Source organism: Mesoplodon densirostris, chromosome 15, assembly GCF_025265405.1.
Source record: "Mesoplodon densirostris isolate mMesDen1 chromosome 15, mMesDen1 primary haplotype, whole genome shotgun sequence".
Taxonomy (NCBI): domain Eukaryota; kingdom Metazoa; phylum Chordata; class Mammalia; order Artiodactyla; family Ziphiidae; genus Mesoplodon; species Mesoplodon densirostris.
The window spans coordinates 65894368-65908914 of record NC_082675.1 but is presented as its reverse complement, the minus strand read 5'-3'; the positions used below and the strand labels follow the sequence as shown (position 1 = coordinate 65908914).

General features: G+C 49.4%; 1 protein-coding gene across 2 annotated transcripts in view; it reads left to right on the top strand.

The window, feature by feature from the left end:
* The window catches only part of DYM (dymeclin), a 381878-nt gene extending 367563 nt beyond the window's left edge, over positions 1-14315 (top strand). For both annotated transcript variants that reach the window (XM_060118525.1, XM_060118524.1), the window contains one exon: positions 13919-14315. In XM_060118525.1, the coding sequence (XP_059974508.1) occupies positions 13919-14068 (150 nt within the window). In that variant the 3' untranslated portion in view covers positions 14069-14315. The remainder of the gene's footprint in view (positions 1-13918) is intronic.
* The last annotated feature ends 232 nt before the right edge of the window (positions 14316-14547 follow it).

The window sequence follows — 14547 nt, the reverse complement described above, 5'->3', positions numbered from 1 at the left end:
AGACCTGTCTAGTTGAAGCTGGGGGAGCCCATCTTCTAGATTGCTCTGCCTGACATTGACATAACCATCCCTGAGTGAAATCTAAGGTGGACTCGCTTCCTAACAGCAAATAGGATTATCAGGAATCATCTGGAGCATTCTGCTTCTGTTCCTTTTCCTCTACATTTCCTAATTCCCTTTGTTAGTCCTCATGACTGTAGAGAAGGACACAAACCTAATTTTGTGCTTTTAATTCATTGCTCACACATGTTGGAGTAACCACGGGGCCAGGACTGTTGCATCTGACAGGAAGTCACAGGTCCGGCTCTTCCACTCATGGATCATGCTTGCATCACTGGGAGATACAGCCACAGGAAGCACTGAGACTGAATTTTATGTTGTAAAATGCTTACCTTTAGAATCATGGGATTTAAGTGGGATTTTCTCCAAGTAGATTGACGAAAACGTCATTGGTTTAGCAACCACAAGGCTTTCATATAACACTGGGCATAGATTGTTCTTTCCATAAGCAGAGGAAAAAAACCCTCTTATATAGTAGATACATGGGACGTTGATTCTCAGAGCCTCATTTCAACTTCTTGCTAAGGAATAATTAAGGCATGACTTTTCTAAGAACGGGTGATGCCCCTTGAAGGCTTGAAAAACTGTCACATTTGCTGATAACGTAAATCCTAAGAATGTTCAAAGGAGATAACTCTTAAGAAATCAAAGACAACTTCCTATCTGTGCATTTGTCTTAGTAGGAATTCTGTTTCCCGGATATCTCTCTGACGTACTGTGGCAAAGGCTGTGTTCTCACCTGATATAATCACACAGACTCTCCTTCACTCAGAGACACATCAGTCTGGGCAGGGGCGTGCCAGCAAAGCCTCTCATGTGCCCTTGCCCCCATACCCGCCACATGTCACCCACATGTAACTCCCAGCATGGACATTTCATACATGGCAGAGATCCTTGCTTTGCCAGAATTTGCCTAAACATGATTCAGAATCTTTCTCCAAATCTGCATCTCCCACTCCCACTTAATTCACATATTAATCTGAAAAAAAATTCGTGTAAAGAAATATTGTCACAGACACAGTAGTTAGGACTCTTACGTGTTACATTTTGAGGCCATATCCTCCCCTTTTTTAAAAAAAAATACTACAGTCTTGACAAGAGTAAAAAGTAAAGGATTGATTAAAAATGGAACTTGTCTCTGTTTACATATTATACATCAGTTCATGACTAGTGCATGAGCTCACTTTATGTTCCATAATTAGATATATTGAAATATAAAATATGACCATCACCATCTAGATTAATGTCATCCATTATTCGGGATCTGATTTTCCTAGGTAAGTGACAATATGACGGTGGTAGGATACTGGTAAGCAAGGAGAACAGGCAATTTGAGAAGTAAATTAATCCATTAGATTTGAAGTATTGCCCCCAAATCCCAGTAAGTCAGTTCATTTTCTTCTCAAAGTGACATGGGCCTAGTTTGGCTCATTTTATCCCAAATAAATTTGGGCAGTTATTCCACTAACTCACCCAGTGCAGGACTCAATTTTCCCAACTCATTTTCCGCCCCCCATAACTCTTAGTTTTTCTACAAACAGCCATTTTTACCTCTTTGTTCATTCATTCCTTTATTCACTCACTCAACAAATATCTGTTAAGCCCCTGGCCATATTCTAAGCACTGGTAGATGCATCAGTGGGGAAGAAAAAAAAATCCCTGCCCTCATGGAGCTTATATTCTACTTAGACTTCTATTTCATAGTAATGCATTTATTTTTCTGACATCTCACTCTCTTGGCCAGGTATCTGAGTCCTGTCCAAAATAACGAGCCCACTGCAGGAAGGGCAAGCAATTCCAATTATCTGTGGGTCCCCCTCTGGGCTCGCTTTCAGCACAAGAAGTTCTGCCAGTAAATTCTCTCCTTTTGCCCTTCATCTGCCACCGTGGAATCAAAACATTCTCCTCTTCCCAGGCTTCTGAATTGGAATTGATTTGCCTTCAAAACAGGGGCTTTGACTCAATACTGCAGCTCAGTCTTCTTGAGGAATTTACACGCTTGGCAACTTCCAGTGCCATCTCAGCTCTAATGACTTTTTTTTTTAATTTATTTTACTCTTGGCTGCTTTGTTTCTTTGTTGCTGTGCGTGGCTTTCTCTAGTTGCAGTGAGCGGGGGCCACTCTTCAGTGCAGTGCGCAGGCTTTTCATTGCAGTGGCTTCTCTTACTGCAGAGCACAGGCTCTAGGCACACGGGCTTCAGTAGTTGTGGCTTGCGGGCTCTAGAGCACAGGCTCAGTAGTTGTGGCTCACGGGCTCTAGAGCGCAGGCTCAGTAGTTGTGGCTTGTGGGCTCTAGAGCGCAGGCTCAGTAGTTGTGGCTCGCGGGCTCTAGAGCACAGGCTCAGTAGTTGTGGTGCACGGGCTTAGTTGCTCCATGGCATGTGGGATCTTCCCGGACCAGGGCTTGAACCCATGTCCCCTGCACTGGCAGGCAGATTCTTAACCACTGCGCCACAAGGGAAGCCCGAACTAATGACTTTTGAATTAGACAATTCTAACCGCATCGAACCTATTCTCTCAACTCTAAGCTCACCGAATGGACACTTGTTGTCCCGGCCTTCAAGGCCCCTCCCTGTCTGCGGGCTGTCCTCCAGCAGCGTCCCCGGCTGCTGGCCTTCGAGCCTGGGCGCTGGTCCCACACGACTCTCCAGGCCCACGGGTGAGCCATTGGCCTCACTGTTTGCTCACAGGGGTCTCTCCCCATGCAATGCCAGCTTCCTCCCTGCCCCCAGTCCCTCCCCCACAGGTCATAACCCATCTGTCAAGGCCTTTCTCAAACTTCCCCTGTGGCGGGAGAACCTGCCCTTACTTCCTTCTCCTTTGGGCCCTCCCACCAACCCCCAGAAAATAGAGAGAAATTTCAAACTGAAGACATCCTCCTTTTCATGACCCACCTTAACCTGGACCTGTGAGAGAAGGGTCTAACAGGGACATTTTGCTCAGGCTTCAGATTCCAGTGGGCTTCAGATTCTGGCTGATGGCATGATGGTGGACAGCTCTTCACAAGTGTGGGTTCAACCTTCTGTTGTATCCTCTGTTTTCCTAAGAGTTTTTTTTATTTTTTGCCACCGGTCACAGACATCATTAGTGTCACTTGTAATATTCAGAGGTGGTCGCCTGGCCTGAGCTTTCAGGACAGGTGTCCGCTCACCTTGTAGCTCTCTTCTTGGTGGTAACTTACTTCCCAGGGAGCCCCTGAGGTCCCCACTGCCCAGCCAGCCATTGTGCTCTTAGATATGCAAGGTATTATAACTGTCTTCTGAGCCACCTCATGGTGGGCTTCTTACCTTTAGCTTTGTATTTCTTCATTTGTAACTTTCAATCAATGGCCCTTTATAATTTTCTATATTTTGAATTTAATTTTGAAACTGATTTGCATAAAATGGGACTGCTCCACATTCAGTGTTGCTGTTATTCATAGACCAGTGCTTAGCTCCTTTTTGTCAAGTAAGTAATAATATTTGATCCATTTGCAGCTCTTTCCATCACACATAGAAGAGCCTGCAGCTCAGGCCTGTTCAGACCATAAGTTAGCTGAATTATTATTTTTATTGTATTTATTTTTTGCTGTGTTGGGTCTTTGTTGCTGCGCGCAGGCTTTTCTCTGGTTGCCGTGAGCGGGGGCTACTCTTCTTTCGGTGTGTGGGCTTCTCATTGCAGTGGCTTCTCGTTGCAGAGCACAGGCTCTAGGCATGCAGACTTTAGTAGTTGTGGCATGCAGGCTCAGTAGTTGTGGCTCACGGGCTCTAGAGCACAGGCTCAGTAGTTGTGGCTCACGGGCCTAGTTGCTCCACGGCATGTGGGATCTTCCCGGACCAGGGATCAAACCCGTGTCCCCTGCATTGGCAGGCAGATTCTTAACCACTGCACCACCAGGGAAGCTCAGTTTAGCTGAACTGATCATATAGATAGATGCTTCTCCTAGAGTTTGCTGTTCAAAGCCACCTACAGTCTTCCAACCCCAGTGTTGGCCAGTCTGCCTGGGAGGGCAGCCTTCTGGGGCAGTGCGCTTCCATGTTGTGTCATGCTCCCACTGTTCTTGTTCGTTCTGCTAAACTATAACCCCTGTTAGAGGAGCAGCAGTTATTCCTCTTTCTTTCCTCTACGGCCTCAAGCACAGTGCTTCGTATATAGTTGGCTCTTACCAGTGTTTAGTTTAAGGACCCATCACTGAAGGACCAGCGTTTACACAATGAGAGTAAATGAGGGAAGGAATGGAGGGAAACTGGCTCATCCCAAATTCACCTGTGGATAAAATAATTGTATGTAAATGCCTACCTGAATATCTTATGACAGAAGCTTGAAACAGGGTACTTTCCATCCGCATGGAACCTGCCCACCACGGCCCACGTGTGTGCTGCCGCAGCAGTAACTCACCTCGTCCATCCTGTCCCACGCCCTCTCCCAGCAGTGCCGGCCGGCCGAGCTACTGACCATCACCCATCCCTTGTCTGTTCAGAGGCTTGAAACGGTCTTTGAAAGAATTTTTTGTAATGTGCTATATAGCTATTTGATTTTAAATTGCACTAAACTTTCTGGAAACATGCCAGGGGCTTGCTCGAGTTTCTGATGCTATCTATATAATGGTGGAAGGGGGAAAACTCCATTGAACTTTTGTGGTAATAAAATTATTGCAGTTGAGCCCTACATCTGTTCGCTGAACTTCCTGTGGGTTTTCACCAGATCACATGGCTGAAGCAGAGGCAGTCTTTAAAGCTTTTGGTCTGCTTATTATACCCGAGCCTCAACCACCAAATCAGACCTTTGCTTTGTCTCTGGGCTGGGCGTCCGGATGTCCCACTGCGGTGGGTTGATTCACTGGAGCTGATAAAAACATTCCGGCCAAACTTGAGAGTCTAGCATTACCTCTGGCTCCAAAAGTCAAAACAACAAGATTGTTGTAAGTAGCTTTGGATTGAGACCAAGCTCCAAGCTTGAGAGATGGTTTTTCCCTCCTCGTTGAGCTGAGTCACAAGACAACTGTCTCAGAAAGAGAGGGGCGAAAGCCTGGGCCTGTGGTGACCAGCAGCCCGCCCTCTGCTAGCCCCTTCCAGACAAATTCTTGCCGTAACTGACAAATCAAAGCCCCCGTCCCCACAGACCTCCCTCCTCCGCTTTCCCAGAGCCTTAGTGGGTCCTCAAGCACATCCACCCAGCAGGCACTGGCTGGAGCCCACAGGGGCCTGAGAAGGGGAGAGGGGAGATGAGGTAGAGGTGGGAGAAGGCCCAGGTGGCCTGGGCCCTGCTGGCCGGGTCAGGAGTGAAGACACTCTAGAGTGAGGAAGCTGGGCTTCCCCCAGCCATCACAGGATGGCATTAGCGTTCTCCACAGGCTTGAAAAGAACATAAAGGAAAGTGATTTTTTCTAGGTTGTTGATCTGGCATTCAGACTATGACATTTCTTGGACTGAATTCTGACAAAATGTGTCCCCAGTGTCATTAGTGCTAAATAAAACCGTTTGCCTTTCTTTTCCTTAGCTCTCAGACTTCTAAGAGGATTAAAGGAGCACTTTCTTTCTTTTTCTTTTGTTTTGTTTTGTTTTTTGCGGTATGTGGGCCTCTCACCTTTGTGGCCTCTCCCATTGCAGAGCACAGGCTCCGGACGCGCAGGCTCAGCGGCCATGGCTCACGGGCCCAGCCGCTCCGCGGCATATGGGATCCCCCTGGACCGGGGCACGAACCCGTGTCCCCTGCATCGGCAGGCAGACTCTCAACCTCTGTGTCACCAGAGAAGCCCTTCTTTTTTTTGGCCGCATGGCTTGTGGGATCTTAGTTCCCTGACCAGGGATAGAACCCAGGCCACGGCAGTGAAAGCGCTGGGTCCTAACCACTGGAGTGCCAGGGAAGTCCCGAGGAGCACATGTTTTTAAGAAAGTCTGTTTCACTCTCAGCCCATGTGGGCTCTCTCTCTGGCTAGATAGACAGGGAGACTTGGGGGGTGTCAAATTTGGTGCAGCTTGGACACAGCTAGTTACGCCGAGGCTGCATTCCCATTCCGTCAGGTCAACTGAACAGTGTTTTCCAAACTCTTTTGCGATTCATGCTTATTATTCACCCTTTTAAAATGTTCCCAGTACACTGCCTTAAAAACAACTCATTGCAGGAAAAAGGAAGCTTTTTACCTTGGGCTTTGTTATGTTCACTTTGTTGTAGCCAGTCCTAGACAACATGCTCTGTTTTTCTTGCTAATTGTGTTTTACCCCCCTTTATGAACCTTTTGAGTGCTGGTGAAAAGTTTCAAGCAAATAACTCAAGAAATAATATCAGAAACTAACACACACCATTGTAAAGCAATTATACTCCAATAAAGATGTTAAAAAAGTTGTATAAAGAATTTTAAAAATAGTTACAGGAAAGTTGCAAAAAAAAAAAAGAAAAAGAAATAATATCTCACAGCTCACTTGTAGCCTTGAGGCGAGAGGAACTGGTACTGGAGCTCGAGGGGCGTGCAAGCGTGCTGTCTGCAGTGTTCGGGTTTTGCTCATAATAGAAGTGTGTTCGTGCTGCTCTGTTTGTGCTTGCTCTTTGGGTTCCCGCATGTCCAGTGGTGCACGCTCCATGGAAGGGGCCGGGCCTTCATTCTCTAGCACAGACGGGGCCACGCCTGGGACCTCAGCCCACTTAGCCACGAGCTCTCAGGCCACAGCAGCTCAACCATGGCCTCGTGTTTGTCTTGATTTTAAGCAATTGGGAGTCTCAGCCTTTAAAACCAACTGCTGTCAACCCACAGGACAGCTCAGGAACCTTCAGATATTGACCTTCTCCACCGAGACTGCCCCAGGTGAAGCCTGGCTAAGTGCAAACCAGCAAGTGCTTGACTTGGGGGTTCCCACTGAACCCAACTCATTCAGCCCTTTCTCCAGCTGGGCCCAGCAGAGCCCGGGAGGCATGCAGAGAATGCCAGTGTGTAGACCTTACTGGGGTCATCTCGTAAAACCACACCCAATAGAATCAGAAGGAGCTTAAAGGTCCTTCATTTTACACAAGATGAGATCCCTGCATCCTGGAGAAATGCTGTGACTTGCCCCAAACTGTTCAGCCTGCCAGTAGCTGAGCCAAGACAGAGCAAAGGCCTCCTGACCCCCCAGCCTGGGGTCACCTGGACTCCAGAGCCGGAGATCAGTTCCATCCCTTCCCTGTGAGGACACTCAGGCACAAAGGGTTAGCAACTTGGTGGCTAGGGGACATGGAAGAAGTGTTTGAGGCACATTATCATTACTGGTAAGACATGGAAACCTCCCGTCCATGTAGGATATAGACATTTTCAAGAAACACGCGGCTGGGTACCTGTTGCCTCTGGAGAGGCCCCGGCGGGGAGGTGTAGTTTCCTTCGGCCTCTGGCTCTACCACGTCCTAGCTCTGTCCTCTTTGGCGTGTTATTTATCCTTTTGAACCTTGGTTTTCTTAGTCATTCAATAGAGTTAATAACACCTATGTCACAGGATTATGTGCAGATTTGAAGTCACGCGCTTGTTCATTTAACTCATCATTCAACAAGCATTTCCTAAGTGTCAGTGGTATGCCAGATGCTCGCAAGGTCCCTGCCCTCTTGGGGCCTGTATTCTAGTGGGGAAACATGGTACCCGAGTAAACAAACACACGCACAAGCTAAACCCCAATTGCCGTGAAGGAGATACGCCGATGAGCTGAGAGGTGCCGCTTTTGCTACCGGGTGGTCGTGAGCAAAGTGAAAGGCACCGGCACGTGGGCACTGTCAGCGTGTGTGGGCCCTGTGAGCTAGCAGAAGGCCCGGCGTCCTCGCTCCTGGTCACCTCAGCCGCTTCAGCCAGGGCCCCTCGGGGTTAGATGCCACACCCCTGTCGGAGGTTGTTGAACGTGCCGCATAATCATCCAGGGGGACGGTGAGCCTGGTGTCAAATACGGCTTAGAGGTGACCCTTCTCTTCTCATCACATGGCCGCATGCCCCCCTCGGAGCCAGTCCTCAGCTCCAGTTGAGTTAAACAGCTACGTCACAGGATTGTGGGCAGACGTGAAGCCACGCGTTCGTTCACTTAACTCACCGTTCACCAAGTGAGGACTCTGAGACAGACAGAAGGCAGTTCTTCAGAACCTAGCTTCTCGCAGTGACAGAACTGTGTTCTTTAAAAATGTTAATGAAGATGGGTCTGTCGCTTTTAAGCCATTTGTCAGCACTTGTTCCTGGGTTTTCACATGGAGTACAGACTCCGGACGCGCAGGCCCAGCAGCCATGGCTCACGGGCCCAGCTGCTCCACGGCATGTGGGATCTTCCCGGACCGGGGCACGAACCCGTGTCCCCTGCATCGACAGGCGGACTCTCAACCACTGCACCACCAGGGAAGCCCAATGTTTCTTTTTTTAAATAAATTTATTTATTTTATTATTTTATTTTATTTATTTATGATTTTTGGTTGTGTTGGGTCTTCGTTGCTGTGTGCGGGCTTTTCTCTGGTTGAGGCGAGCCGGGGCTACCCTTCGTTGCGGTGCGCGGGCTTCTTATTGTGGTGGCTTCTCTTGTTGCAGAGCATGGGCCCTAGGCATGTGGGCTTCAGTAGTTGTGGCTCGCAGGCTCTAGAGCACAGGCTCAGTAGTTGTGGCACATGGGCTTAGTTGCTCCGCGGCACGTGGGATCTTCCTGGACCAGGGCTCAAACCTGTGTCCCCTGCATTGGCAGGCAGATTCTTAACCACTGTGCCACCAGGGAAATCCTATGTTTCTGTTATTAATAACAGAGTCAGGAAACAGGGTTGCCAAGTGAGAAGTGTCCAGTTGGGTAGAATAAGAGACACGGGCTTAGGACCAGGCCAGGGGGTATTTCTAGTCTTTAGATTTGATCACTGAAAGTTCTAAAATAAGAGCATACCTTACATTTGCATATCACTTCAATGTCAGTCATAATAGCCAACATTTATTGAGTGCTTCGTCAAAAGTGTGTTAGGCGCTTTTACATGGCTCATCTCATTTCTGTGAAATAGAATGGTTAAATTCAAAATCTCAGAGTAGAGTAAACTCTACCTTTTAAGAGCCTGAGTCTGAGTGAGGGTACAAGACTTGTCCCAAGTCACCTGGCTAATACGGACTGGACTTTCTTTCAGCTCTTAAATGCTGAGATTGTATACATCTTATTCACAGCTATGTTTTTAGTACTGTGCTTGCTACACAGTAGGCCCTCAGTAAGTATTTGCTGAATGAATGAATGAATGAGGAAAGGGGGGCCTAGGACTCAAATCATATGCCTGCTTTTCAGACACTTTTTCTAGTTACTTCGAAGATTAAATGAGTAACTGTATGTCAAGTGTTTGAACATTCCTGCTATGTAATACGTAATCAGTTATGGTAGCTATAAACGTTACCCATAATCTCAGAATTAATTAAGTTTTTACGGAGAACTTCTATAGAAATAATCATTGATCAGCTTGAAAAACTTCATAATGAAATACATTGCTGTTGTCAGGTAAAGTGTATACTTTTTTATACTATTTTTTATGTACTATTTTATATTATATATGGATATTCTTGCCACTCTGGATATCACCCTACATTGAGATTTTGTTTATGACACTTACTCCAGAGTGAGATGGTTTATTGTTTTGACTTAAACTCGAGCCAAGACTAAAAACGAGGCATTTTCAGCTCCGTTTTCACCAGGTGGTGGAAGGGTAACCATGGGGGTTCCAGGTGCTTCTCCTGGTGGCCTTTCCTAGATCTGCCTGTGTGTGATCTAAAGGCAGTCTTTGATTCATTACTCTTCCTAACTGGAAAGTCATCAGAATTTCCCCAAAACCATGAGGGCGGGTAGACTTAGTGCCAGCACATGAACATAGTGCCACCCCACTGAGCAGGCTTTGCCTAAGTTTCTTTAATTCAGTTGGAGGGAATTCTTAGGAAAGCAGCTTGCTCGTTTTACTTCCCATCCCACCCTCCCTGGAGGTACAGAAAGCAGTCTCGGGTAAGTTGCCTCACACCCTTTCCTAAGGCCTGCCTTCGTAGGAACACCCCTAAATATGTCACTCGATGGAGAAAAGGTTTCACATCTTTTAGTCATTTTTATCACTGTGAGCAAGAAGCGCGCCTTGTTGGTGACATTACCACTTAGAAATGTAGGAGGTTATTATTCCAGCTGAAAGGGGCAATGCGGGGGGCTCTGGCTTTTTCAAACCACCACCTCCGCTCCCCCAGCCCCTCACTTCTCTCCAAGACAGCGTGAGAAGTTTTCTAAAGTTGAGGCCATTCCAAGAACTAGGACTTGCATCCTCATTATTAGGGGGTAAAGTTCTTTCCTTCTTCACACACAGTCCCCCATACTTTCTTTTTTTTTTTGCGGTACGCAGGCCTCTCACTGTTGTGGCCTCTCCTGTTGCGGAGCACAGGCTCCGGACGCGCAGGCTCAGCGGCCATGGCTCACGGGCCCAGCCGCTCCGCGGCATGTGGGATCTTCCTGGATCGGCACACGAACCCACGTCCCCTGCATCGGCAGGCGGACTCTCAACCACTGCGCCACCAGGGAAGCCCCTCCCCCATACTTTCTTGATTCTTGGCATCATTGTGGGCTCCGTCATTTCTATCAGGACCAGCAGTGTGTGTGCTGCATTCTGTCCATACAGTGGAAGGGCACAGGACTAACCCCGAAGGGCCCCGTGGAGCCTTGGAGAATTGCATTTTAGGACAAAGCACTAGGGTGGCTATGACTGTGGTATCTCTTTTCAAAATGACCTTCCCACCCAGTCAGACCCAGGCTTCCATCTTGACTCCAGCCCACAGGCTGTGTGACCTAGAACCAGCCGCTTAGCTGCTCCAGGCCCCGCTTCACCTTCCATTGGTGGGGTTGGCCACGTGGGCCTCAGCAGGACACCGTGGTGACTGACCACGACACGAGTGGGGAGCCTGCAGACCGACCTGGCGCTCAGGGGGTGCTTGGTCGGTGGCAGCTGCGTGCTACACCCTGCTGCTACCAGTACAGATTTGTCATGGAAAAGAAGATCATGGTGTTGTTACCTATAAGACACCTGATTCCAGGACAGAGGCCTATTGCCGCCTCCAGGAACCCTGTCCCCACACCTGAGAACCCCGTGCCAGGCCGGAAGCAGCACAGAACATGTGAGGAGGCTCATCAAGGAAGCCCCAGGCCCCCAGAGACCACCCAGCTGCTGAGCGGCTATGGTGCACCCAGAGAACGGGGCGGGGGGATTCGGCCCAGGGTGGGAGAGATTCAAGGAGACTTAGTGGGCGGATGACAAGGGAATGGAAGGCGGGGGGCCTAACTGGATTCCAGTCAGAGCAGCACGTGCTGGAAGTAGTGTCATATCCCTGAGCTGATCGTACTTTGTCGGCCAGACTGACCCCACGAGCGCAGCGGGAGAACTTGTCCCCTGCACTGTAATCAGTATGGCCCTCAGCGCACACGGAGACTTTCAGCCTTACACTGATGATACTAAAGAACTGACTTGAAACACTGGTGGTCTGAAAAGGCTTGGGTTTGCATTCAACCTGAGTAGTTTTGCAAAGTATGGGGTAAAAAGTGTAGGAGGGAGGATATAGGGGTAGGTAGTGCTGGAGTCTGGGCCACTTATAAAGCCCATTTGTGTATATTCTATATTTACTGATGCCCTGGGGGCTGTGGAATAGAATTGGTTTTCGTTAAAGCCATAACAGATGGGGGCTGTGCCGTCTGTCGTGTGCTGAAGTAACATCCATGACCAGAGGACCCTCCTTTGCACGAATTCCTATACACTTCTTTAAGATTTAGCTCAAAACTCACCTTGCCACAAAGCATTTCCTGCTTAACGCCACCCCTCTGGCATCATTCTGGAACTCTGAGGATCCAGCACTTAGATGTTTAGTCTTAATCATTGCAAATGTTGTCTTAAAAATCTCTAACTCTGGGGCTTCCCTGGTGGCGCAGTGGTTGAGAGTCAGCCTGCTGATGCAGGGGACGCGGGTTCGTGCCCCGGTCCGGGAAGATCCCACATGCCGCAGAGCGGCTGGGCCCGTGAGCCATGGCTGCTGAGCCTGCGCGTCCGGAGCCTGCGCTCCGCAACGGGAGAGGCCACAACCGTGAGAGGCCCCCGTACCGCAAAAAAAAAAAAAAAAAAAAAAAAAAAAAAGCTCTAACTCCACCCCCTTTTCTGTTTAAAATCTTTTAAATCCACCCAACTAGTGTCATTTTAGTTCAGGCCCATTTGCCCTTCACCTGGACCAGGCCCCGGCCCTGCCGGATGCCCTCCAGTTCTCCACTCTGTGATCGGAGTGGTCTCTGCACAGAGCCACTCTCATCTAGCCCCCTTCTGAGACCCTTCAAAGGCTTCCGGGGCCTTCACGTGGAGGCCAGGATTCTTCATGGGGCGACGTCCTCCCCTCTGGGCCCTGCTCACCAGGGCTTACTCTCCCTCCGCCCCTCCTCTTCCCTCCAGCATCAGGCGCCTCATGCCTTCCCTTCGTGCTGTTCCCTCAGAAAGAACACGCTTCCCTCTTCATCTGGCTGCCCCTCCCCGCCTCCCTCAGGCCTCGAGCCCCTAGTCCTCCCCTTCTTCCTACTCTGTTATCATTGTTTTGCTGCTGCTGCTGCTTCTGTTTGTCCCTCTGCTCCACGAGAAGGCACCTTCCGTGAGGACAGGGACTGTGTATCCCCAGGCCCTGGTGCACACACGGCCTGGTGCAGAGAAGCGGACGTTCAACCAGTATGATAATCAATGAATGACTCACGTAAGAGGGATTGAGCAAGATAATATACCTAAAGTATTTATCATTGTGCCGGGGACATCGTTGGTCCTTATACGGCTGATTGCTTCATTGATTCATTCATCAAATTGTTTACTAAGTGTCTGGCCACCCTTTAAGGAGACACAGCGACAAACACAATGGGTATAGAAATCTCTGCCCCCCGTGGGCCACGCGTTCTGTGTGTGTTTCCCCTCTTGTCCCTTTCAGCCCTCTCCCGCGACCTTCCGCCGTACCCCCGTCTTAGGACACTGTTGCCCTCTTCTCCCCGCCCCACCTGGGACACAGGTCACCAAACTGCAGCCACTCCTGTCAGAATCACCTTCGCCTGGGAGGCGGCCAGGGGGCTTTTAGTAGATTCCAGCAGCCCCTCAGGCTGCTGAAGGAGGAATCACTTCCTCTGCCCTGGCTGAAATAAACAGGTCAGGAGTAAAATTAGAAAATCAAAAGCCCGAATCCTGGTGAAACGCTGCAATGGAAGTGCTACTTACAGGACCTCGAAACTGCACGTGTCCTCACTTACCAGCTGGGACTGCAGAGAGGGGCCCGGTCGCCTGGAAGCCTTTGTAGAGCCAGGAATCACCTCCACTGCCCCCGCCGCAAAGCCGGAGCACCCCCACCGCCCCCTCCGCCAGGAGGAGGAAGAGGGGGCTTGAGCTGTGCCGAGCCACTGCCGCCCCCGGCCCTGACCGAGGCCCACCGTGGGCGCTGCCTGCCCGCACAGTCAAGGCTGAGGAGCTGTAAAGGGAAGTCTTCACCTCCACGGTGACGCAGCCCTGAGAGGGAAGCGTCTCAAGGAGGCCCAGCCATCAGTATCCCAGTGGTGCAGTGGATAGTCTTTGTCGAACACTGTCTGTACCTGGGCGGGGCCTGTTTCCCTGATTGAGGTTTCTCACCCCGCCTCCTCCCGTCCAGGTCCCTGCTCCCCTCAGCACACTGACGTCCCTGACCAAGGCCGGTGGGGTTGTGCCCTTCCTACAGGTGATTCACGTGTCCTCCAGAGTCATCTGGAAGCTGGATCTGCAGCCCCGGGGCTCACAGGCCCTCCGACCAGTCAGGGAAGGTGGGCTCCCTGCACCCTGCACACATGCCGCGTATAAACTACTGCTGCTTTCCAATGGGGCTGTGAGATTGATTACATCATCCTCTTTTCGTTGCAGAAATTTCCAGAACTGAAATTCAAATATGTGGAAGAGGAGCAGCCCGAGGAGTTTTTTATCCCCTATGTCTGGTCCCTGGTGTACAACTCAGCTGTAGGCCTGTACTGGAACCCGCAGGACATCCAGCTGTTCACGATGGATTCCGACTGAGGACGGGACGCCGTCTCCCACCCTGACCCCCTCCAGCCAAGCAGCCCTTCTAGTTATTTTCTTTCTGGGGAACAGAGGTAGACAGATTCCCTGGTGCATCTTCTATTAAAGAGGATCACACAGGCGTGTTTCCCTTGCACACTTGGGTTTGGAGAGTTGGTGCCAGTTGGCAGTAGATCACTCAGTTTAGATTATAGTGCAAAAAGGGGGAGGGGAGTTACACACTAATAAATGGAAAAACCTGCTAGTTCACATGCGATTTTATTTCTAAACCAAAAATCTAGAGCTTTTCCAAGAACTTGATGCCTTAGTCATATAACACTTTACCAGTACATACTTCTTTTTTTCTTTTCTTTTCTTTCCCGCCCCCCCCCCACACCCCGGCATGTTCAGGATTTTTGTTTTGGTCATGTGTGTGTGTGTTTCAACATTGAGAAATATCAACCTGAAAAGATGACAAGACAGGAATTAATAAGGAA